The sequence below is a fragment of the Glossina fuscipes genome, unplaced genomic scaffold (assembly GCF_014805625.2).
Source record: "Glossina fuscipes isolate IAEA_lab_2018 unplaced genomic scaffold, Yale_Gfus_2 26, whole genome shotgun sequence".
Lineage (NCBI taxonomy): Eukaryota > Metazoa > Arthropoda > Insecta > Diptera > Glossinidae > Glossina > Glossina fuscipes.
In genome coordinates this window covers 5429653-5454287 of record NW_023998421.1, presented here as the reverse complement: position 1 = coordinate 5454287, position 24635 = coordinate 5429653, and the positions used below count along the sequence as shown (strand labels likewise).

The following is a 24635-nucleotide window of genomic DNA, read 5'->3' as shown; positions in this document are numbered from 1 at the left end:
TATCTCAATGCAATAGACTTTTTGCACTTTGTAAATGGGTAAGAAAATGATCGATTCGAAATGATTGCAATGATCGGCTTATTTGCAGCTACAAAAACATTTCTGTCATTACATTTGTATACCAACATATCGTTTATATATAACATTTTAAAACATTTCTTTCATTTAATTATATTTAAAATATTCGAGTTTAGTTTTGCTTTAGTGAATCCTAACTACTAACGCTTTAATAACACATTTTAAATAAACGATTATAAACACTCCGGCAACTCCTATGCCTTAGTGTCATTAAAATGTAATAGATTTTTATGATGATTTGTCAAAATACGACAGAATTTGATTCAGATTATATTGTGCTTGGGTGAGTTTTGGACGTGAAATTATTTGATTAGACAGAAGAAAATTTAAAAATTTAAAATTTTTCATAGAAATTGCCACAAAAAAGCAGAAAACGAACAAAAAGACTGTAACGAATAAATATTCATAAAGAAGGCATTTGTCGTATGCCCCTAATCAAATGAAAAAAACAATGAAAAAATAATGAAAGTCGAGATTTTTCTAACCTATATTGCCAGCATATTTATTTGTATGAAAAATATATATAATTTAGGGGTTTACTGAGAAATAATCGTGTAATTTTTGCATATCACATAAGAATATTAATTATCGATTGGTGACTATATCGATTCCAATGGAAATCAATTAAAAAGCAAAAAAACAAAAAGCTGCTGGGACATTCATGGTAAAGTTGTGAAAATTTTCTTTAATTGGTGTGATGGGAGAAAAGCAAAATGGCGTTAAAGGGCGTCTCCCAGGCAATTGCGTATTAAAATTGTAGTAGATTTTTAAAGGTTTGAAGCAATACTTCTTTTTTATCTTAGACGCGAATCTAGCTAATGCACACAACGTTGTAGAATGGTTTCCGAACAGTATTTAACAATTTTAATGAGCGGATTAATAATAACATTAGCGTCGGGTAGTGGGTATGTATTTATTTTATCGTTAAGTTTTGCGTTTGTGGTTAGTTAATTGAGATAACGTAAATAAAATATTAGGAAATTGCCATAATGTTTGCCGATTTGCCATCACGTGCAAAGTAATTTCATAAAAATTGATTCCCACAACAGTTGACCACTTTGTATTAGCAAAATATGCCGTCTAAAGCGAAAAAGAGGAACGAAAAAAACCTTTTTTTAAAAAAAAAATCAAGTTCTCATTGAAATTTGTTTAGAAGGAAATAAAGAAAAAATTTTTAAGAGATTTTTTGGCATATTTTATTTCTATAATTTTTTATAACGTTTTTAGTTTTTACTTTCACCATAAAGAAGTGAAGAGACATTTGTGAGTGAATTTCATTAACACTGGATTTAGTGCGTGTGCTATTAACAACTTTATGCATTGTTGTATAAAAATTTTGCATTTCTCTCGCTATCATTTTGATGACAGACTGTACAGGACATTGTTTATAAAGCAATTTTTTTTTCTTATCTTTGTTTATTAACGGAGTAGTACGCATAGCATAGGAGCAATATCCACCATAGTACAGTTTAAATTTCTCAATTTTACCTTCTTTTTTCCAGTCACGGGTTTAATTTTAATGGAAGCCAACTAGCTGTTCCTCTAACAAAAAAACAACTTTGCTCCGATAGAAGAATTTAAAAAAAATTATTAGTTTTATTTGATTTGCCGCTTGCTTGACAAAAGCGAACATTATTTAAAGACAGTTTCAGTGCGCGATTAGAACACCCTGTCTTTTGTCTTATTCTTTTACAAAAGTATTGTCGCCATTTTATTTAGAGAAAATTTTATGTATATATTCCATTTAAAGAATTATAGTTAGTCATCAAGTGATTTACAACAGCGCAAATACAAAAAGTAAACGCACAAGTCTGTGTCGTAATAAAAGCCTACACAACTTATCTTTAATTAATGTATTTATTCTGCAATAATTCAAAGCATTTTAGGTAAAATTTTATGTTTTTAGGAAATATTGAAAATAAAATTTAATTAAAAAGGGGAGGGATGAGTTTTCTTTGCTTTTTTGTGATTTATATAGTTATGAAGCAATATTCATGGCTTAAATAATTGGCAGAAATAGTTACAGTCGCACAAAAATTTTCTTTGTGAAAGTTTTAGATAATTAAAATAATTGCTTTTTGCCTATTTTTTATTTTTGTTATCATAGATGTTGAACTTGAAAATATAGAAGCAATTACGTAATATCTGAGTGTACAAATTATTTAGAAGCAGTGAAAGTCAAGCGTTGAGTTTCTCTGCAAAATTGATTTTTATAAAGACGGCGAAGCTTAATTGTTAAAATGGTGAGTTTTCTTCTTTTTTTTTTTTCTCTAAATTCTACGAAATGTGGGCCATGTTGCAATTTAATAATATATGTTTTTTTTTCTTGTTACAGCCACGAATAGTGCCTATACAATTATTGAAATGCCTCAAAGTTCTGTTGGATGATAATGGAGGCATATTAAGTGCCGGAGAAGTGAAACGAATAGCAAGGTAAGTTGGTTTTAATTATCTATCATAGCATACTTTAATGTAATTGAAAGTGGAAACGTGTAATATGGCAACGGGGTTGGCAAAAAATCAATTGCGAAGAAGTCTACTAGTGTGCCACGTTGTTGTCTTTCTTACATGGCTTAGTGTTGCCATAATACATAAATTTAAGTCAATCGTACAATGTTGTCTTTACTCACAATTGTCACATTTATTGATTTTATTTTATATTGCGTTTTAACATTTTACAGTTTGATGACTAAATATTCGAAAAAATTGGTTTCCAAGTGCATTTATGTGCAAATTTTGAAATGTACCAAAACTGAATTACTGGGCGAATTTATGGGAGCTGGAGGTTGGTCTTTAGTGTACACCTGGTTAAATGATGCTATCCGTGCTATGAATTGGCCTTTGGTGCAAGAGATTTTAGAGTTATTATTATTATGTCCGGTGGATGTGCATCGTTTAAAAATAAATTCTGCTCCTAAATTAGTTAAAGGCCTGTGTAAGGATGGCGGGAATGAAGGTAAGTACTCATTATAAATAAATTTATGAAATAAAGTAAAAATAAATATGTTGTGTGAAATTATTTATTTCCCATATTTGCTGGAATCTCAAAGCATAGATATACACATATAAATAGATTATATTTATCCACCAATAAATATGCTTTTCATTCCCTTGGAAAATTTCTCTCATACATACACAAACTGAAAATGCCAATAAATGTGGTGTTTGAGGGTCCGAAAAGTTCTTTTTTTAAGGCACTTACGCAGGAGAATTTTTACAAATGACTGAGAATGTAATCTCTCTGGTCTGAAATTGAAAAGTTTACATCAGATGTAGGTTCTGGTAAAAGCGCTTAGATGTACTAAATTTGATTCACATCTTACGGCCCTCTACCCGTTTTATTTACTGTAAGGAAAATTTTCATTGCTACCCTTAATTTTACTAAATACTTTAATACATTTATGTAAGAACGTAGAGATTCCTCCTAAAATGGCAGTTGTTTTTTAATTTTTCCCAAAAAATTTACCAGTTTCACTGCGAACGCATGCTTTCATTTATACATTTTACCTGGTTGCTCATTTACTGAGCATACATTATGTGTATGTGGGTGTGTATATTCGATTAGCCTTTTTGTAATTTGTGCATATATAGGCTTGTAAAGTATGAGTAACGTAAGCATTTAGGCATATACGTTTTAATTGTTAACAACTCAGTACGTGAAAGCAGTGATTGATTTACAACTTTGTGCTCGTACTTTATTTTAACTTCAATGCGCGATTTTTTTGTGCAATTAAAGCTTACCTTTCTTTTTCCACGATTTCTTTGGTAAGCCTTGAAAATTTAATTTCATTTGTTTTTAATTTCTCGAATGGCTTCTGCTTACTATTGGTTTACACTACACGTATGCATATATATAATGTGAATTTTTTTTAAGTTTTTCGTAGATATTCGTTTAATTGAGACAAAGTTTTTGGGAAAGAAATACATCGCATAAGGATTGTATGCTTTTTTAGAAAACATTTAAGAAAATGTGCCTCTTTACAAGTTTTTCTTTACTCCAGGTCTTCCAGTGTTTGTAGCTAGTTTCTTATTTCTTCCATTTTGTTATATATAGCAGCGAACGCGAATCGAGAAAAGGGTCAGCGGTTAGGAAGAGGACTAACAAGCTCGCCGAAAACTTATGTCCTGATCACTATTAAAAAGCAAAGGAAACTTTAACCATTATGGAAATGACCTAAGCGAGGAGTAAAAAAAAGTATTTCATGTTCTGCTTGCTCCAGTTTCCGTAATGCTTTTTCTGGTCTCCCCTTAAGGTTAAGCTCTTCTTGGGAGAAGCACCTACACAAAAGGCATGCCCTTCAAGCAAAAGTGAACGTTTGGATATATAGAAAAATGAGATTTTCGTTCCTTGTTCTTCACTGTCAACTCCATGCTCATGGAGGAGCATATTACTTTCCTGAAACAACGGGTGAGGGAATACTTTTACATTAAAGAGCAAAACAACACGTTATATCCCTTTATGTTAGACTATATTAATCGTGTGACATTTGAGAGAGTCTACTTTGCATCTACTAAGGCATCATTAAAGGAACGTAAGCATTAGCAAAACTGGAAGCGTGCGGTTGAAGGGTCACTTCGTTTCTTTTTTTTTTGGTTCGTGCCTCTTGGGGGAAATATGGACTTCGTACATATGCTAAACAACAAGGGCATGTACTTCACATACTAAACAAATTATTTAGTAGTGGAAGACCAAAAAGTTCTTAAATAAACCAACCTTTCAGCAAAAATAGTGGAGGCTATCATTAGGAAATGGTAAAAAAGTTTTTGCAGTTTTTTATTTTAGGAAAACCTTTGGTTTTAAAAAGTGTGAATCGATAAACATATTTATAGACCACACGTGTGGGATCTGAAATGAAGCCACCTTTTTGATTTTAAGCAATGTCTCGTGAGGAATCTACTGAAAAACTTGTATTTGGAAGAGTTGTGGATTTATAAAGGTCATCTATTAATTGAGCGTAAATTGTTCGACTGTTGCACGTCTTGTGATATGAGCACACTAGCAATTTTCACTTCTAATTTGTAACTTTCCAGGTTATTTCAACAATTTATAAGAGACGAGTTATTAAATTAACGTCTCAGGAAGATTAAGAATATGTATAAATAACCTGATATTTTAAAGTGCATTATAAGTTATTGTAGAAGACGCTCTTGCGCCGAGAATAATATTTCAAATATTTTTGAATCGCCAATAGCAGGCTTGCAAATAACTAAATTAACCTAATAATGAATGCAAATGAAATTTATTATAAAGGCAAAATTACTTATAAGGGCAAGGAAACATTATTGTATTTTTAGATTACTTTGTAAAATTATGATTTCTTTCTTGTGTCTTGACCATTTTTTATGCTGTTACGAGAAATATGCATCCTCAGCTTCCCATCCCAATCACTAACTATTTTAAGCCAAAATGTATGCATGTTTGTTATCCGAAATCTCCAAATCTCAAGTAAGCAGGTAAATTATGACAGAGAGATGCGTAGGGCATAATTAGCCAAGAGCAAACTGTGGAGTAAGGTCCAAGTGCCGTCCAGAGACACCAACTACTACCCCTTTCCATAATCGCACAAATGATGGCATTTTCTCGGAGTTTTCTTTAAATATATCGGCCGTTCTCCTTTGCAATTAAGTCTGTTATTAAAAGAAAATGTCCACCCTTTTCAAATAGAATGAAGGCAAGAAATTTATTGGGTCCACACCGAGACACCCTAATAAGGCGCATTTCTTTTATTAATTTTAATAACTTTCTTATTTTTACTGGAACTAAACTTATTTCAAAAGAAAGCAAAGAATGCAGAGAACGGCGTAAGTCTTCAAAAGAAAAATGGTTTATAGTGAAAAGTAATTACTAAAGTTTTATCCGAACGAGTTGTTTGCAAACACCCACATCCGGTAGTTTAAAAATTGAATTCCTATATACTATAGATTGTAAAAAATTTAATCGTAAGAGTTAAGTCGTCTGCCTTTGGTATAGTTTTAAAGATGCCACTTCCTTTTTCTAATAGAAGTTAAATACATGGGTAAACATTCCTTTTTATACTTACTTATGTAAAGAATATTTTCTCTTCATTAAATCCATTGCATCGCCATCTGAATTTTAAGAAAGCCAAATAGGAAAAGTTTTGTGGCTTCTAAAAAAGTCATATTTGAAATTCATCATTGAGATTTTTAACACATGATTTATTATATTTTTGAAAATTCCATTTCAAATTTGCGAGGCTGAAGATAGATAATCTGGTCTGCGACAGGCATTTCAAACTACGCTGACAGCCTGAATTTAACCCCAATTTTCTACATTTACGTTTCAGGTGTTCGCATATTGGCTAAACGTCTTGTCGAGCAGTGGTTAAAAATTGTTACGGACAATCCTGAAAGTTCTGCGTCAAAAACGCCAGCGTCAACACAAATTGCTAATCAAAATCAGTCAGTTAACAAGGCGATGACCCCGCAGCAAAGCAGCCTAGTCAAAACTTCTACGACGGCAGCAATTACTCCAGTCGATATTTCCGTATCTGTAACACAATCGTCTGCAACTGTTAATTCCGCACCTTTAACTACAAATACAACAAGCGGTTGTCTGACAAATGTTACAACAACAACGCAACCGGAAACAAAGCAATCTGGAGCTGAGAACATGCAACAAGTGCAAGATGAAAAGCAAATAAATAATAAAGAGAAAGCACAGCAAAGAGACGAGCAGAAAGAAGAATCTCAGGTCGAACAAGATCCTCTCGGTGAAGTGCAAGATGTGACGCCGACATCGACCTCATATACGTTGACACCAGCTCAAAAGAAAGCCAGCGAAAGCGGTTTAGTGTATAAAATAGTTGTTAAGGATGGTCAGCAAGTGCTAGCCAAAGTAGCAAAACCTGTTGTCCCCGTCGTTAAGCTCTCAGCTAGTGCGATCGCTGCTGCAATTTCCTCAGCTCGTGATAAGGAAAAAAGTGCTAATGATAGTCTTGGTAAGGAAGGAGAAGATACTGAAGATGGTGAAGGTACAAATTCAATAAATGACTCAAACGCTGCGGCCGATGTAGAAGAAGACGACAACAGTTCGTCGTTGGACAAAACTGAAAAAGAAAGTGAAAATAATAGCAGCACTGAAGAGGAAATCGATACAATGAAGAACAAGCACAAATCTAGTACAGAAGCGGATAAAAAAAATGACGATAAGAAATCTGAGGGCGAGAAAGAAAAATCGGGTTCTGCTAGTCGTAAAGAGCATAGACGTTCGAAAGACTCGAAAGATGTCAAGGAAAGGCGTTCCAGTAGTAGCGGAATAGAGAAAGATAAGGAAAAAGATAAAGACGGGAGATCGAAAAGTTCTTCAAGTTCCGGTCACAAATCTTCTAGTCATAAGTCATCGTCTTCGAAAAGTTCGTCATCCTCATCGTCGAGTAAATCGAAATCTTCTTCGTCTTCTCATCGCAGTTCTAGTGATAAGCACAGGAGTGATAAGGACCGTTCCAGTTCCAATAAAGAAAAAGAGAAGGACCGTAGCAGCGGCTCCTCCAGTTCGTCGAGTAGCAAACATAAATCATCTTCAAAGTCGTCGTCGTCATCCTCCTATTCATCAAGTACAAAGGATAAACATCGCGATAAGGAAAGAGAGAAATCTAGTAGCAGCTCTTCCGTGTCATCCTCCTCTGCTAATAAGAGTAAAGATAAAGAACGTTCAGATAAAGATACAAATCAAATTGAAAAGGATAGAACTGCAAGTAATCATGAAAAAAGTAGTAGTAATATCTCGACGTCTCCATCGATAGACAAATTGGGTAGAATACCTAAGAAACCGAAAGATGATGCCAGTGCTAGTGCCAGCGATGAGTCTCAAACTAAGCCTACTTCAATTACAATTCCATTTAAGAAAGCTTCCATCTCGATAGAAATCCGTAGAGATTCGGAGAAAGCTAAAACCGTTAAAACGTACAAATCTCAGTTTCGCTCGCATGGGTTGACGGAAGAAGCACCGCCTCCGCCGTCACGTAAAGGATTAAAGAAACCTTCCTTTGGCGCACACACGCCTGGTACCATATTGCCCACCTCTTTGCCATCTTCGCTCAAGCGTTCTTCGCCAACACCGCGCGATTCGCCCGGTGAAAAAAGATCTAAGATTGATTTAAATAATGTAACGTTAGCGAATGAGAAGCCTGGAGCTATTAAACTTATACCACCCAAAAAAAGTAAGTATAGGTCGCAAGAAACAGTTACTAATTGTCGCGTTTTTCTCCTCTTTTCTTTGCAGAGAAACGCATTGATCGTCGTCGAATTTGCTTTGCATTTAAGTATAAATATTTTTTTCCTGTTATTTGCTTAATTATTTATTTTATTTTGCTTTTCTTTGTGTGTGAGAGCAACGAGAAAAGAGAACAAATGTACTTTTTCGAATACTCACGAGTCTGTTCATCATGCTACGACACTCAAATGCGTGTTTATTACCTACCTACCACCGCCTTCAGTGTTTTTGTCTACCTCTTCCTCCTTCAACACATACCGATTGCAAGAGAGTGAAGAAATGCGATGCGCTGGACGGATGGGTGGCCTTGAATTTGAAATAATATTTCAACAAATTATTATTGTTCCTTTTTGTTGTGCAGCATATTTATGAAATTTATGATTTTTTATTTCCCCGTCATCAGTGTAAATGCCACGAAGAGCTTTACATACAATAACGATCGATAGATATAAAGAGTTATTGCGCGATGAAAATATCAAAATCCTGCGATGTCTACGTCTTTAAAGCAATAATCCGTTATCCAGTCTATTCAGTGGTTAATCGCGAAAGTGTACAAAATATTTAAAAAAGCAAATGAAATGCGTTTTTGGAAAAGTTTTTTACATCAGCATTTTAAAAAAGGTTACTATTTTAAATATTGTTTAGATGAATTTTTTTTTTTTTAGATAAATAAAATAATTAGTGTTTGGATAAGTAGTGTAAAAATGTAGGGAACTATCGAGCTATTAATCTACAGCATTATGGCGTTTATCGATTCAATTCAATTTCACTCTCAGTATATTTGTGGAAAAACTATTCATACGTCCTGAGAACTTCGGCACTGCCTATTTTCTTTTCCTGCTTGGTTCAGCCAAGTTGAAAACAAGCGGCAGGCAGTAAGTGCCCTTTTATTTCAAAGTCGGGCTAACATTCTCCTCTGACACAAACCCACTGTTAAAAAGGCAAAAAAAAAAAAACGTAGCAACTCGATTTTGCTACTAAGGATGGGCCGGGCTGGTAAGCGCCATTTAATAATTAATGAACAGCGAACGAGGGGGCTCTCTCCAATAAATATTCGATTGAATTCCGGAATTATGTCTAAAAATTAAAACTATAATTAGTTTTCAATTTGTTTTTTTACTTATATTTTGGCCATGTTGCACCTATTGGTCTAAAATATTCAATCGGTTATGCACCCGGTTTTTCTGTTTTGATTTTCCCAATACTTTTGAGAATTTCAACAACAAATTTGGAGGCCTTTCATGTTCAAGTTAATCTTGAATGTTAATTTGTTCGAGTTCTACAAACCTGCAACATTGACATATATATACATAAATATCCATGCATATATGAATTCGAAAACAAACTTATTTATGAAAGCCAATAAATATTTTCAAAAGCAATATTGGAATGTTATGCACTTGACTCCACGCGTTTTCCATTAAGCAAGGGTTCAGTCGATCGGCCACAGTATATAAGATAAAATTTCTCGAACTCTGAAATATTTTGAAATCAACTTTGCTCACAGATGAGATTTTTGAAATATCTAATATCATGACAATGCAGCGCTGGTATTGAATAGAAGTCAAATGTGATTATGCAGCTACTGTTAAAACCTATCATTATTATTGGGCCTCTCAGGTAACACACATCGGACGACGTATGAAGAAGAAGTGCTCAAGAAAGCAGGTTTATTTAATTTCTCAATATATGATCTGTAGCAATTTCCTATGACTGGGCTTCAATCCCAATGCATTCTTTTTGAAGTTTGGATACGTGTTTCGATTTGACTAAGTCTGTCTGGGTTTGCAGTCTCTCTAACTAGCTCATGACTTGTGGATTGTAAAGACAAAGTTTAGCTATGAGAGTTCAACCTACCTAAGAGCTTGTCCAGAAAATGCAAGTTTTTTTATGCATTTTTCTTCAGCGATTTGAAATTTGAATGAAAGCATGAAAAGCTGGTCTGGCCCATACATTCGGACAAATTCAAGTCCGGCTGAAAATGATCTGAATGAGTAAATTTTCTAATAAGAGTAAAGCAAACGAAGGGCTATATTCGGCTTTATTGCCCCCATGATTTTGACAGTCTTGACAGATGATAACGAATGCGGCATAGTTAAATCGATTGACACTAACCTCTTCTTCATGATAATGATTACAATCTGAAGGAGGGAAAAAAAAGCGCACGAAATGCTGAACACATCAGCATATGAAGAAAAGTTAATTATATAGGACTATGGGTTGTCTGCCCATTAAAATTTTCCTTCCCCTGCGTAATATCCGGAGCTATGTACACAGCTATGCAAAACAGATCCGACGACGAATTCGTATCTAATGTAGAATTTCTGGTTGATTTCGATGTGGCAATCTGTGCGTCGTCTGTCCTTCGAATACTGTTGGAAAGCTCACTGTTGCAAAAGTTTAGATGACTAAAATTTTCAGTTTGTATGCTTAATCGATTGCCATTGATTGCCAAGTTCGACTAGGACGGCATTTTTAATAGGCCATAAACAGTCATTTGGAATCCATAGCAGATGTAGATTCGGAACTTGGCATAAATATATTTATAGAGATAATCTGAAAGCCACTAGCAACGAAATAAATTTCATATCGATGTTTGCCATAAGACGTAGCATATTTTAGGAAATCAATTCATACAAATGGATATTCTATACTCTTCTCGCTCTTACAGCTATACTGTTCCGATTTTCAAATCAGATATCGAAACTTAGCACGACGGCGCCGCGTTTGAGAATTCTTGATTTGTGTATTTCCAAGAATATCAACAAGATCAAAATCTTACAGAGGAGCTCTTGCCCCGTTTGCCTGTTAGAAAGTGGAAGTGTAAACTTTGTTTTTCCTTTCAGCTTACATGTAGCTCGGTTATATAAATATAGGAAGAAAAAGGCTTAAGGACTCTTAGCGTTGAAGATTTTTTTTCTTCGTGGGTAGATAGGTATAATTATTACACAGTTTTAAACAAGTTTGCTAGAGTGCATGCAGCTCGAAAGAATGGTTATATAAACATAGGAAAGAGGCTTCAACATTGAAAATTTTTTTTGCTTACATAGATGGTTATCATAATTATTCCAAAATTATATATATAAATATAGGAAGAAGAAGACTTAGAAGGCGTTTAAAACTTTTCCTTAAACAAGAACTGTGCAATTGAAGATTTGCAAAAGTTAATTGTACGAAAAATGCGGCATTCTTGCAACTACTACTCGACGGATATAAGAGCATAAAGAGTGCGGCGTGAACTTCGCTAAAAGAGAGAAAAAAAAAGAAAAGAAAAGCCCCCTAATGAAAATGGAAATGCGAGTGAAAAAGTGTATTCCGTGCTCGTTGCTGATCGTTACATTAGAAATTGTATTATACTTTAAGCAAAAAAGTTAATTGTGTGCGATTCCTTCCAATTCAATTGCGACGTAGAGAGCGTTGATGCACCTATGATAAGTATTAAACCCAATTACGTAATATTTCTTATTAATAATATTATTTATGAAATCGCCATATTAGAGTATATTAAGTTTTAAACTTAAATACTTAAAGGAAATTTAAAGAAAAGAAAAATAAAATGCATTTTTTTCTAATGGTAAACAATAAAGCGAAATCGAGCTGAGTAAATCCTTTAAGTTTGGTAGCAAACTATAAATACACAAACAACAACAAAAAAAAAAAAACTGTAGATTGAGTACAAAAAAAACTTTGTTTCAATATATATATATATATTTACATGTATATATATATATACAGACATATATATGTTTTCAAGCACACATGCGCGCTATTAGCAACGAATTACAACATAAAAAACAAGTTATTTACATATAAGTACACATTCATACGGTGCTCAAATGATGATTTTTTCGCTATGATCTATATAGAAATTCATATATTCGTATATTACAAATTTTTAGGCCTACACTTTAACATGCACAATAGTTTACCCATGTTTATAGAGTAATAACAAGAACTTAGAATAAATTTGATAGAAGTCTTTTTTTTTTTTTTTTTTTTTTATATAGTAATATTCAGGCGTAGGAGTTTCTCGTCTTCTTAATAAGAACTCTGAAAAGGGCTAAGGGCTTAGATGAACTCTTTTCAAAGTCTTCATACGGCCAAATATTTATTTAGAATCGCTAGATCCTCTCGGGATCCTATATAAAGTTTGCAATGGCAAGTCAAATTAGTCTTCTCTCTTCTCTTAAAATCCAATATCGGATAGATGGCGGTAAAAACAGTTTAACAAGTATAATATCGCTTACTAACTCTTGTCAACCGGAATCGATTGGTTTATTTGTGCATAATTCAATCGTTAGTCAACTTTATGCATTTGTGATCAGATTTTTAAGCCTTGAGCTTCAAGGCGGGTTTTAATGCGATACAACTAGATATAGAGGCGTGGGCGTCGCGCAAACTTTTATGGTGATTTTAATGTTATCGTCTGTCCACATTTTAAAGTTTCTTTTTAGAAAAGGAGGATTGATTTTTTTGAAGGAAAAGGCTTGACTTTGTCCTTGTTTCTCAGATTTATCTAAATTCTTTTATTATTCAAAAGTGCAGCTGTTCTCTCAGCCTCGATCTACAGTTCTTCAAAATCAAATTTTTAAAAAGATATTGGCACGCTTGAAACGAAATATTGCTACCAGGGTTAAAGGATTGCAGCTTTGTGTTTTTATTCATACTATAAAGGGTCCCTTTGCGATCGACATTTCGAAGACTTGTGCTAGCGTAATGTTACTATTTGGACGATTACAGAAAGTAAGATTATTAAATCTTTTGCTGGTTACTAAGAACTTCGGCCACGGTTACGTTCGTCAAATTTTATGGCGTCTTTTCTGTTGTTACTGCTTCCGGTCTCTTTGTTGGTTACCTATGCTACCTTATTTGCAAAATTTCAAATACTTCAAGCCAGTGCAAACTGCCATCGCCTACGAATGAAATTTTTCGAAAAGCATGTTAGATTGAAATTCTCAGAAGCAACATCTACGGTCTCCAATTCAAATAGACGTCTTATGAAAGTCTTATATAATGTTGATCATCACCAAGTCCTTGCGTTTCGATTGATTCTTATGTAAAATTTTTTCTGGACCCTTTTACATGTGACTAATAATAATTAAGATTTCATTATTCATTTTTAAACTTTTGTATTTAGATTCTGATACGAATGCAAAGCAAATTTTTGGCGTTAATGTGGATCTTCGTTCTTTCTCTGCTGAATATTATATATTGAAATATATATTAAATTTAACTATTCCTTTTTTGTTTATTTGCTTTATTTTTTTACAGTACAAACGCTTGTTGAAACCAATCTGTTTTCCGATGCTTTGTCGGCAGCTACTGGACCTAAAAAAGTTACAAAACGTAAGCGACCTCTTACACCTTCATCGGCCAGTACTGGTACGGCCGCTTCAAGTTGTAATAAAGAAGGACCGTCTCCATCCACAAGTCCTGATTTATCAAAAGTCGTTAGTTTGAAATTTTATCAAGACACTTTAGATGAAAGTAAAACAGAGGATTCCAAATCGGATAAGGAAAATGAGAGCGATAGCATTAGTAAAGAGAACTGCGAAGATAGTTCATTGGATAAGGATATTGAAGATGATGATGACATTCCTTTGAAGAAAGTTAAGGAAGATATTGAACAAAAAGTGGCCAAAGAACGAAAATTGGATGTTGATGGTAATATAATCGATTTAAGTGAAACCGAAGATTTAAACAGAGGCAAAGAAGGATCACCTAACGAGAATTCGTCAAATGAAGTAGTAATTGTGGTCGAAGATGAACCCAGTGGTGTAAGAAAACCTGGTCCTGGCTGTGGCCCTAATGGTCCGCCAGGTGTTTTAATGTTGCATCGTCGTAAGGGCCCCAAAAAGAAGTTGTCTTGGTCTCCGCAGGAGACCTTGGAACAAATTCGCTACTTTGAGTTGGATGAGACAGAACGTGTAAATGTGACGAAGACTTCTTTCATGGATATGAAGAACTTGGAACGTTTCAATGAACGTGACGCTATTATAATGTCGCGCCGTGGTTTCCAAAGGGAAGATAATATGGAAGCACAGACAACTTGGAAGCCCTTAATTGAAGTAGAAGATGTGCCACATCACCCGGATGGCAGTCAATCCAAGCAGCGGAAAATCCAAGCTGAACGTGAGATGACCACATTGAGAGCTCTATACTTTTCCCATGCCATTATACCGGACTCCCCTGCCGAAGCAGAGATAGAGCCGGTGTTTGCTTACGACGTGCCGGTAATACCATTAGATGATTTAACTGGCAATCCGGATGCTGTTAATGATTTTACCAGTATGCCGTGGCCGGAGCCAAAAGGTTCTCCTAAACAAGGTGATAATTCTATGTCAGGCACTGGTGGCTTAGGAAGCCCCGTAGATATGTTTGCCGGTCCAGTTCCAGCTGTGATACCAGCAAATACAAACAATCCTTTTAACCCTTTCTTGAGCCCTTTTGGGAATTCGGGAGGTCAAGCTCCACAGCAGATGCCATTGCAAAATGGACCGCAGAGCCCTTGGCAAAATCCAACAAATGCAATGGGTCCTATGGGACCAGGCAATGGACCCTTATTGGGTAATCCCTTCAATGGCCATAGCAGTCCTACTATGGATATGGGTGGACCAGGTATGGGTCCTGTACCTATGGTTAATAATGGTCCTCCGCAAAATTTTTTGGGGCAATTTGGACCTAACGGTTCGCCTTTCGGAGCGCCGCCTGGCTCTCAGTTCGGTCCACCAAACAACGCGATGTTTAATGGGCCACCTAAAAATTTTGGGCCGATGGGTCCTATGCCACTTATGGGGCCTAACATGAATATGTTGAACAATAATGGTCCGATGATGAACGGGCCAAATCAACGTCTCGGCAATAATCGTAATAATGGCGGAAATGGAAATTGGCGCACTGGCGGCTCGAATTTTCAGGACAACAACAGCGGCAATAACTGGCGACCAAATATTTCGAATCGTGGCAACAGTGGCGGCGGTAATAACAGCAATAATGGGGTGTGCAAGGCTTTCATGCGCGGTCACTGTCATTTGGGCAAATCATGCAAATATATTCACCCAAAAAGGAAACGCATTTAGGAGTTGCATGAATCTTCTTCCCCCTTGGAAGATATTTCAATTTCTTCCGGCCCAACAATTTTCAAACATGACTGTGATAAAAAAGCCACTTAATATGTGCACTAATTGACCTTTGTCCATAGCCGATTTGGCCTGCAGGCCTAGGACATATAATGCTAAGTGGAGCAGAGGTCATCGCTACATTAAGTTGTTCCTATCGTAGGAGACACAAGAAAAAAGACTGTTATTGCTAATTTACTGTTATTAATTTTTCACATAACTTAGGTTTTTATTATTGTTTTTGAATCTAATTAAATAAATTGAGCACTAGCTTCAAGAGCTATCAGTTCTGTTTTTAAATATTTTATGACTATTTGTATCATTTCATTGCCTTTCCTTAAATTTATATATTCTTGTATTATTTGGTTACTTCTTTTAGAATCTCAAGATGCCTATCCTTCCGAATCAAGAAGAAAGATTAAGGCGATCGTAAAGCATGCGTTTCATTTTAAGATTCTGTTCCAGTTGAGATGTATTGACATCGAAAGATTGGCATTAATCTTACACAAATCAATCAGTATAGCCTAGCGTGTGGAAAGTCTTGTGTGCCGGGAGTCTTTTTGGATTTGTTTGCTTTCTGTAATGATGTCACTCAATTTTCAGTCTCCCAAAAATTTTATTCATGCTTAAGTGTCACAAGAGTTCAATGTGAGAGAATTTTTAAATTGTGCAACCTTATCTCTTTGGAAATGAGAGGTAGCTAGCGTGTAATTATGTGTAACATGAAAATTTAACGCCGTTATTGGTCAAGTGAAAAAATTCCAAAAAAAAAAAAGATTTTGGGGGGAAGTTGTTTTTTTCCCCTCTACAAGAATATTATTGTGCAGTTCCCAGCTGCTAAGTTTTGAAATTTGAATTGCAAATAGAACGCGTAGAAAAGGAGCACAGTTGGTCACCTTAGTACATGTCGCGCAAAGATTGATTTTTAAGAAAATTTAATAAGCAGTGAAGTGTTGAATTCTAAAAGTATGTTTTCATTTACGCAAAAAATATAAAATTTAATTTGGAAAGGTGTGTCTTTGCCTTTTGCGCGTTTATTACCCGTATACAGATAGCTATTTTATATGATAATGATCAAAATAGGCCTCGCCAGCTGGGTTGCTTTGTCTGTACGGCACTGGACAGGGAAGTGTTCAATTCTTACAAGGCATCAGTGTGCTGTTTTAGTTAAGTTTACTTACTTAACAAAGCTTGTAATCAATGAAACCGAAACGTGTTCGCCTACCTACACTTTATTTAACAGAGAAGTCTATGGTGTGTGCTAAGCTTCAAAGTGTCTATGGGGGTAAAACATAAAAGTTTCAGGTGATCAAATACGAGCTTTTGTGAAAAAAATTAAACAATAAGCAGGCATTGTTAAGATCTTTCAATATCCACTTACAGGGACTTGGCCTTGAAGGAAAGGAATTTAAAGAACAAATGTCACGACACTCTTCAAGGTTGCATTTTGCAGGATTGCTTCACATATCCCTTTTATTTGAAGATTTATTATGTCTAGCAATGGAGGAGAAGAAAGTCAGCAGCGTAGGTTTCGAGCTCATTTAATTGTCTAATGTGAGACTATTAGAGACGCAGAAATTGAGATTGTAAAGTTAAAACATCACATGGTAAACTGGCTTACCAAGTTGAAAACAACCATAATTCGTTCACAATCAGCTACAATAACTGACAGCTGAAGTAACCTTGAAAAGAAAACCTCAATATATTTTTATCAGTAATTTTTAACTTGCGAAATTTCTTTCATTTACTTATAGCCATCCAAACATTCACAACGAGCGTAATGCAAATCAGTTCGGTACCATGTTGTTTATTAAAGTATGCGAGATAGAAGCTTCTTCAAATTTCTTTTGCATGCACTTTGCTTCTTGTTAGTTTTTTGGTAAATCGAGAATCTTCGCTCGCGTATCGGCATTGAAACATCTCTTGTAGTTATACTAACAGAAATTTTTATTGTTTTTGTGATTCTCTACTGATGTCAATACTATGAAAGTGATCGCTGGTAGGGGAGTGAAATTGTCCACTACAACTTTTGCGTACAGATGGGCATTACTTTGTTTATCGTATAGTCACGTCTAGGAGCATTCAAAACCCACTTATCAAGAGTAGACAATTACTTGTATTCTGCAGCTTTAATTCGGTCTACGTGGTGGAGTAGGGAAAGGGCCTTGACTAACATCTCAATAGTCATGGGTTCAAATCTCAAATTTGGTAGAGTTTTGATTTTAGGGTTTTATGACTTTGGTCTTAGAATTTATTTCTTCGGCTAATATTTACTCGCAATGATTGATAATACAACTGCAAGCAATACATTAAATACTACACTAAAGCACGGAACCGTCTTTATTACGCTCATATAATCTCAAAAGTTTGCCAAAAAAAAGTTTAGTCTTCAACATTTTCTTACCAATCCAGAGAAGATCCAACTCTAAAAATGAACTAAATAGAGGCCGTGGCTCTCCCACGGTCAGTTAAATATTAGGGAATTTTCGATTAAGAGTGTTAAGGCCGCCCATTCATATATTTAGGCGTCCTTCTCTTAACGAGGTATATGCAAAGCACGCTTTCCATACAAAAAATTAAAGGTATTGATGCAGTGCAGTACGAAACAACCATGCTACGCGGGGACGCCTGTGTATGCAACACCAAGTGTAGTAGTATATTGCGTCAAGGGAAAAGTTCTTAGTAGCTGCCATTCATAACGTAACACCTATGAAAAGTAAGGCTTCATAGTTAGGTAAAAGAAAGCTTTATGGGTGGGTTGTTAAGTCGATAGTCGCAAGTAACTGAGATTTGGAAATTCAAAAAAAGTTTTCTTTATCTTATTACTACTTTAGCACTCCGACGGTAAGGCTTCGCAAGCTTGAGATAAAGTTCGTGGTGTTCGCGCGACAACATTCCACCAAAATCGGGGAGACGCATATGGCTTGCTTGCTTCCGCCCAGAAAGTTTCGCCGCTAAAAGCGTGCTGCCCTATAATGGACTAATCGTTAGTAAAGTCGATTTATGGCCCTCGTTAGGGAGCAAACTCGATATCGAATTTGCATTTTCAGTTAATGGTTCTCGTTGACAAGCCTTCGTTCACGATAATTGAGCCGATAGCGTTATACACACAGATGGCGCAGCATTTTATGCACACACGAGAAGCAATCGAATACCGTCAAGTCAGCATGCGATCGTATAGTTTTTCTCTTTCATATTGTACGATAGCTAGATAGCGAGGATCGTAAACCGGCCCCAGCACATTTTACTGGACTGCGCAAGATTAGTTTTAAATTAGTATTCTAGTATTAACAAGGAAAAAATTAATCCACTAAATTTCTATTTACGAGTCACGATAAAGAACGAAAAAGGGGTCGTTCAAGATGGATGAAAATGCACAAATGAATTCTATCAATTTTCAAAAAGTTCGTCTGATAATTACCCGTATTCGATAATTTCGTTTGATATTTTTCTGTCCTTCTCTGAAGAAGAAATATTTATAGTACTGTGAACTTTGAAATCTTTTAACTGCCCTATCCTGATGGTCGTCCATCTGCTATTCTCCAACACGGTGCTGATCTGCTATGTTCTCCCCTTACACATATTTGTAATGTTTGTTTAGAGAAACTTCACTTCCCGTCGGTTTGGAAGAGTGGATTTATATTTCCTTTTTTAATAAAAGCGGTTCTGTGGAAACTTGGGGAACTATGGGAATTGCGAAATTTACTTTAGTGCGCTGCGTAAACTATTGGAATGACTGGTATCAAAAAGACTTACTCCAATTTTACGATCAATTATATCATTCTGTTAGCATGGTTTTTTAAAGGGTAGGTCAACTGCCACTGATCTTCTAGAGTTTTGTTGCCCAATCTCTAAAGCATTTTCCAATCACAAACAGACTGACGTTACTTTCACGGACTTTTTCAAAGCTTTCGACAAAGTTGATCATAGGCTGTTAGTCTATAAATTGCATTGCCTTGGTTGTTCGGAAAGTTTGATTGTCTGGTTCAGTATCTATTTCTCTCGGCCTACCCAACGGCTGATGGTGAATTCCTGCGTATCTAGAGTAATTGCCGTCACTTCCGGTATTTCTCAGCGCAGTCATCTTGGTCCGCTTTTACTTATTTCATATGTGAATGACCTTTCTGAGTGTATTCCACATTGCCGGGTTTTAATGTTTGCAGGCGACGTTAGACATTCGTGGTACTAAACATCTTCAGTCTGAATTTGGGCACCTGTGTTTATTAAATATAAGAAGACGTCGTTCGCGTGATGTAAGACGTTGTCCTCTTGTTATCGTGTTGACAATCACGTCCTGGAAAAGGTTTGTAATTATAAAGAAGTTTTTTCGACTCAAAACTTTTATTAGGTGTAACCTTCGCCTTTAAGCTAATGAAAGGAGTTGTTTTTTCGCCGGCTTTATTAGAACTTTTCAGTAGTATTAGTATTCACAGTAGGGTCACCTGTGCTGTTGCAGGTACTACAACGCCGAATTAATTATGAGTTGCTTAATCCGTTTCGGGTAATATGTAAAATGTTCAACGTTCATTACCACTTACTTGATTTGTCCGTTAATAAGGTTAAAAGCATAATAATAAATTAACTAATTCTGCTAAACATATCCGAGTCTTGTAGAGTACACGTAAACTGACTCAAAACATTCCTTTGTGTGATTTTGTTTCTCCTTTGTCGCTATTAATAATGTATATATAAACAAATATTCAGTCATCAATACATGTCTCTGTATCGTAATTTGAGGCTTAGTCAAATGCCGGTATACATCATATGTTGATCTTATTTTTAATTGAATTTTTTTCTTTTTCTCTACACTACATTTTAAGTTATTTTGTAGTTTAAATTCGGCTAATGATTTGTTCTGTAGCGGAATTTAATTAATTAACTAAATAATCATTTTCAAACATTGTTGAGTCCTGTTCTGACTGATTAAGTCAAGTCGTAAAATAATCTTGAAGGAGGCAAACGAAAATGGCGGGCTTTTGTTTATGGACATATTTTATATTTACTCACACTGTCCTCAAAAAGAATGCGTTCAAATTCCTAAAAATTGCATATATTCTAGGACAGCGCAAGACTCCGAACTATACCTATATGTCTATGTATTTCCGGGTCTGGGCATGCATCATCCGTCTATTATTCGAAAGTTGCCAAACTTAAAGAAAGTTTTAGAATCTTAGGGATACACACCTTAGGTAATGTTTACAGATTGATATTGAGGATGAACGTGCTTCGTGGGTTATGGCAACGTAATGGGTAAAAATCCATAATTTTAAAGCAAATATTGACCTCACACTTGATATATGCATTTATGAGAAACTACCTCAAACTGCAGTGAAGGAATGATCATTAATAATGTATCGATAATAATGTTAACTACGTAACAATCGCCTCAATTGACGAGCCCGTATGTGTACATTTATTAGAATATTTCAGTCTAAGCTTGTCTGTCCATTCGTCTGTATGTCTTGTTCTCTTTGGTTTTAGATATTTTGATGAAATTCGATAACATACGTTGTTTGGAAAATGATTTCTATCGGATCATTTCTTCAACCTCTTCCCATATAAAACCTTATTGGGAAAGATCGTTATATGAGATAAACCCATTTTTATTATATCGATTCAGAATCACTTTTCGAATCGATTTAATCTTGTTCGAGTGTATATCCATCGTGTTTTCTCTGGTTTAATCTACAGCGCGCAATTGTTAAGATATTTTGATGAAATTTGGTAAACTGAGCCATTGAAAATTTTTGGTATTGGGCCAGTTTTCGGAACACCTCGTATATAACGCTGCCTAGTTCCTCTATTTAAAAAGAAAATACCTTTGATGGGTAAAAAAATTATTGTTAAGATAATTAAATTTCTACGCGTCTCTTTGTGAGGAAAAGAGAAATCTTTATAAATTCGTGCAAACGCGGAGCGAAAATCGTAGATTATTTGAAGCGAAACCCATTTAACGAATTGAGAAAACCGCTCAAAGTATCCGCCAGGTGAAAAATATGCCAAATCTATCCTAGATTGCTTGTAATAAAACAGTGGCGAACAGTTAGGTCAACTATTTGCCAGAAATTTTTATGAGCAGAATACGAAGTTATTTTAACATAATAAGAAAAAAAATTTTAATACGAATCTACCGGCAACATGATCCTAGATATTCGGTTTAAATAGTAGCATCGCAAGTTTTCCTTTAAACTAAGTCAAGAAATATATCCACAGCCAATAAGAATTTTTATGCTACATTAGTTTGCTATATACATTTTTACCGATAAAATTTTAATATAAATTCGTACGCATACTTTGTGGAAGCAATGTATATAAGGCGAAGTGTTGAGTAATCTCCTTTGCTATTCAAGTGTTTTTAATGTTCTTACATACACATGCATATAAAAATAATTTATGCGAATCGGTTGATATGAGGAGCGTGTTCTCTCTATTAAAGAAAGAAACAAAGCGGAAAAGACATTAAAGTAAAAAATCAATATTTTCACATAGAAGACTAACGTGGGGACTTGCGGTAAACTTAACCTACAATAAAATGCATGTCTTTATTTCTAAGGCTTCTGTCAAATAAGAAATAAGGAAAAACCATGCCGATAAATTTATCTCTAATACCAAAGACTAATTAGTAACGTGAACGGCACCAAAGCACATCACACACCATAACACAAATATGAATATTAAGAATTTATTATTGTTCGGGCTTTCTCTGCTGCATTGTTTAGCAGTAGAGGGCTTAAGTTTTACTGTTACATCCAAAATTTATATGGATGTTAAACACCAAAAGAAATCATTAGGTCGCATTGTATTCGGTTTATTTGGTAAGAATTCCCCAAAAACTGTGACAAATTTTCGGCATATATGCTTGCGGGGCATAAATGGTTCCACATATGTGGGCTCCAATTTTCATCGTGTCATAAATCGTTTCCTTATACAAGGCGGTGATATTATTAACGGCGACGGTACCGGTTCTACGAGCATATATGGAGATTATTTTGAAGATGAAGACATAGAAATTGAACATAATCGTCCCGGTTATTTGGGGATGGCTAATCGGGGACCAGACACAAATGGCTGTCAATTCTATGTGACAACAGTAGCTGCACAGTGGTTGAATGGCAAACATACAGTTTTTGGCAAAGTTTTAGAAGGCATAGACACGATATATGCCATAGAAGATGTGAGTTATATTTTGTGATCGAAGAAAAATTTAAAAAAAAACCAATTGAAACATCCATACTCGTTTTGAGGCAAATTACTAATACTCACTCACTATTTGAGGTAATTAAATTGAATTGTGAAGAACACTTCTCTTACTCAAAATTTGTATTGTATTGTTTTTGCAAAGTGATTGACATCTACTGCAAGCGCGATTCAGACAGTTTCGACAATTTTTAAAATCAATAGTCAATTTTTTTCCTCTCTCCATCTCCAAAATTAAATCTTTTTTGTTCGTCAATATTTGACTTTACAAAAATGTACAAAAATTTGCAGAGAAGTTGTTGACCGTGTAAATGATTTTCGAGCGATATATCGCATGGATACCTATTGTGAGTGGCAAAGAGAGTGCGAAAAAAGACCCTGCAAAAAAAGAGTTAAATGGAATTTCACTTTAACGATGGTGCTTTCGTTCAAAATACGGTTTCTATCACCTTCAATTTTGCCGTGTCACTATACGACGACGACGTGATTCTCTGATGCGAACATCATAAAACTTGGAATGAGAAAAGAAACTACTACCAAGAAAATTGTATTCGGTCATGTCCAAAACTTTTATACCCCTCACCGCAAACCTGAAAAAGACGAAACAAGTAGAAGAATAAATTTTCATGCTCCGTAAAATATAGTGAGCGCGGTTGATTTTTTCTACTTCCAAAGTAAAGTTTTTGATTCATAGGCGTGCGGACGTTGTAGTCGTGTGCTTGGAAAAGTTTTGGTCACTTCAAAATTCCTTTGCAAATATGTAGGGGAACTTCATTTCGCTACAAATACTACACAGTTCCGCAGGCAAACAGAGGGAGAGACGAATAGACGGACATGCTTAGGTGCATTCAGAATTTGAAACTGGCGAAGAATTTACATACTTTACGGGGTTTTTCAAAGTGGTTTTTGCGTCTTTTAAACGGATTGAGGAAGAATTGAACTTTTATACCTTATAATATCGGATAAGCTTGGTCAAGTTTTTCCATTTTTCTACAGGCGCTATAGCATTGCCCATAGAATATGCGGTCAAATCGTTGTACACTTACCTGCTACAGTTTGTGAGTAATGAGCATTTTTTATTGCTTTTTAAAAGCGGAGGTGTTTTGAGTTTACGTGGCACTGTAGGCCTGTCCTTCGACCGGTTTAGCCACTTTTCAGTACCGTCCGCGTGCACATCTCTATCAAATTTGAAGTCGACAGTTGCACTTTTACAGCGAGAAGAATGTTTACAACAATCACCACGCGGACGGGCAGACGGACAGGTTTAAATCAATTCAGAATATGATGCCGATCGAGAATATATACAATTTCTGTAGTCTCTGACAAACAAACAAACAAACAAACATTAACATACCACTCAGCCTCTGGTGATGAGTATAAAAAAAATGAGTATTTTAAAGTATTTACCAGACTACAAAGCGCATGATCCCATCTACAATGAGAAAGCGATTGTTAATTATACCCCATAAGAGTTAGTACTAGCAAGAAGCATTTGTACAAAATTTTTTCCCATAAGAAATAAAAACTTGCTGTAGAAATGGTCGCGGTCGCCAGGCTAGTGCTTTGCAATTTCTACATATAGTTATGAAGTGAGCTCCAAAGATTGGTCTCAAAGCGAATATTTATTTATTTATTTCTAAATAAATTTACGTTTATTTCTTAAGGTGAAAACTGATACAGACGATGTTCCCTTGCACCCGGTCATCATAACTAATTGCGGGGAAATACCTACAGAACCATTCACATTTTATCCTGATGATTTCAAGTGAGTTCATTAAATTACTTAACGGTTATGGCGCAAGCCACTTATACACGATGTTGTCATTTTTCAGCGTTTGGGGTTGGATTAAAGCAGCCGGAATACCAGTCTGCAGTTCGTTTTTAATTTTAATAACATTTCATTATTTCTTTCGCCAATTGGATATGTATTGTTAGTTGCGGTAAAAGAACCAATCAAAAAGTTTATTAAACAATTATAAAGTTTTCTTTTTATTTTTTTTTTGTTATGA

The 24635-nt window shown here is 35.2% G+C and overlaps 2 protein-coding genes across 3 annotated transcripts; both read left to right on the top strand.

Moving 5' to 3' along the window:
• Positions 1 to 331: 331 nt before the first annotated feature.
• LOC119635249 (serine/threonine-protein phosphatase 1 regulatory subunit 10) lies at positions 332 to 15736 on the top strand. Of its 2 annotated transcripts, none has more exons than XM_038029934.1 (6): positions 332 to 361; positions 2186 to 2321; positions 2414 to 2511; positions 2760 to 3034; positions 6384 to 8258; positions 13583 to 15736. In XM_038029934.1, the coding sequence occupies exons 2-6, from the start codon at positions 2319 to 2321 to the stop codon at positions 15388 to 15390; spliced, it is 4059 nt and encodes a 1352-aa protein (XP_037885862.1). In that variant the 5' UTR covers positions 332 to 361; positions 2186 to 2318; the 3' UTR covers positions 15391 to 15736. The 2 variants fall into 2 exon arrangements, with proteins under 2 accessions (XP_037885862.1, XP_037885861.1); XM_038029933.1 differs by lacking the exon at positions 332 to 361 and adding an exon at positions 1816 to 1964.
• Positions 15737 to 21718: 5982 nt separating this feature from the next.
• On the top strand, positions 21719 to 24590 carry LOC119635398 (peptidyl-prolyl cis-trans isomerase, rhodopsin-specific isozyme). Its single transcript, XM_038030207.1, has 3 exons — positions 21719 to 22603; positions 24291 to 24391; positions 24459 to 24590. Exons 1-3 carry the CDS (start codon positions 22097 to 22099, stop codon positions 24559 to 24561), a joined length of 711 nt encoding a protein of 236 aa, XP_037886135.1. The 5' UTR covers positions 21719 to 22096; the 3' UTR covers positions 24562 to 24590.
• Positions 24591 to 24635: the final 45 nt, after the last annotated feature.

Coding starts and splice junctions, on each gene's coding strand:
- LOC119635249 (XM_038029934.1), top strand. Junction 2,512..2,759: donor GAAGTGAAACGAATAGCAAG/GTAAGTTGGTTT, acceptor AACATTTTACAG/TTTGATGACTAAATATTCGA. Junction 3,035..6,383: donor TAAGGATGGCGGGAATGAAG/GTAAGTACTCAT, acceptor TTTACGTTTCAG/GTGTTCGCATATTGGCTAAA.
- LOC119635398 (XM_038030207.1), top strand. CDS start 22,097: ATGAATATTAAGAATTTATTATTGTTCGGGCTTTCTCTGCTGCATTGT. Junction 22,604..24,290: donor CGATATATGCCATAGAAGAT/GTGAGTTATATT, acceptor TTATTTCTTAAG/GTGAAAACTGATACAGACGA. Junction 24,392..24,458: donor TTTTATCCTGATGATTTCAA/GTGAGTTCATTA, acceptor GTCATTTTTCAG/CGTTTGGGGTTGGATTAAAG.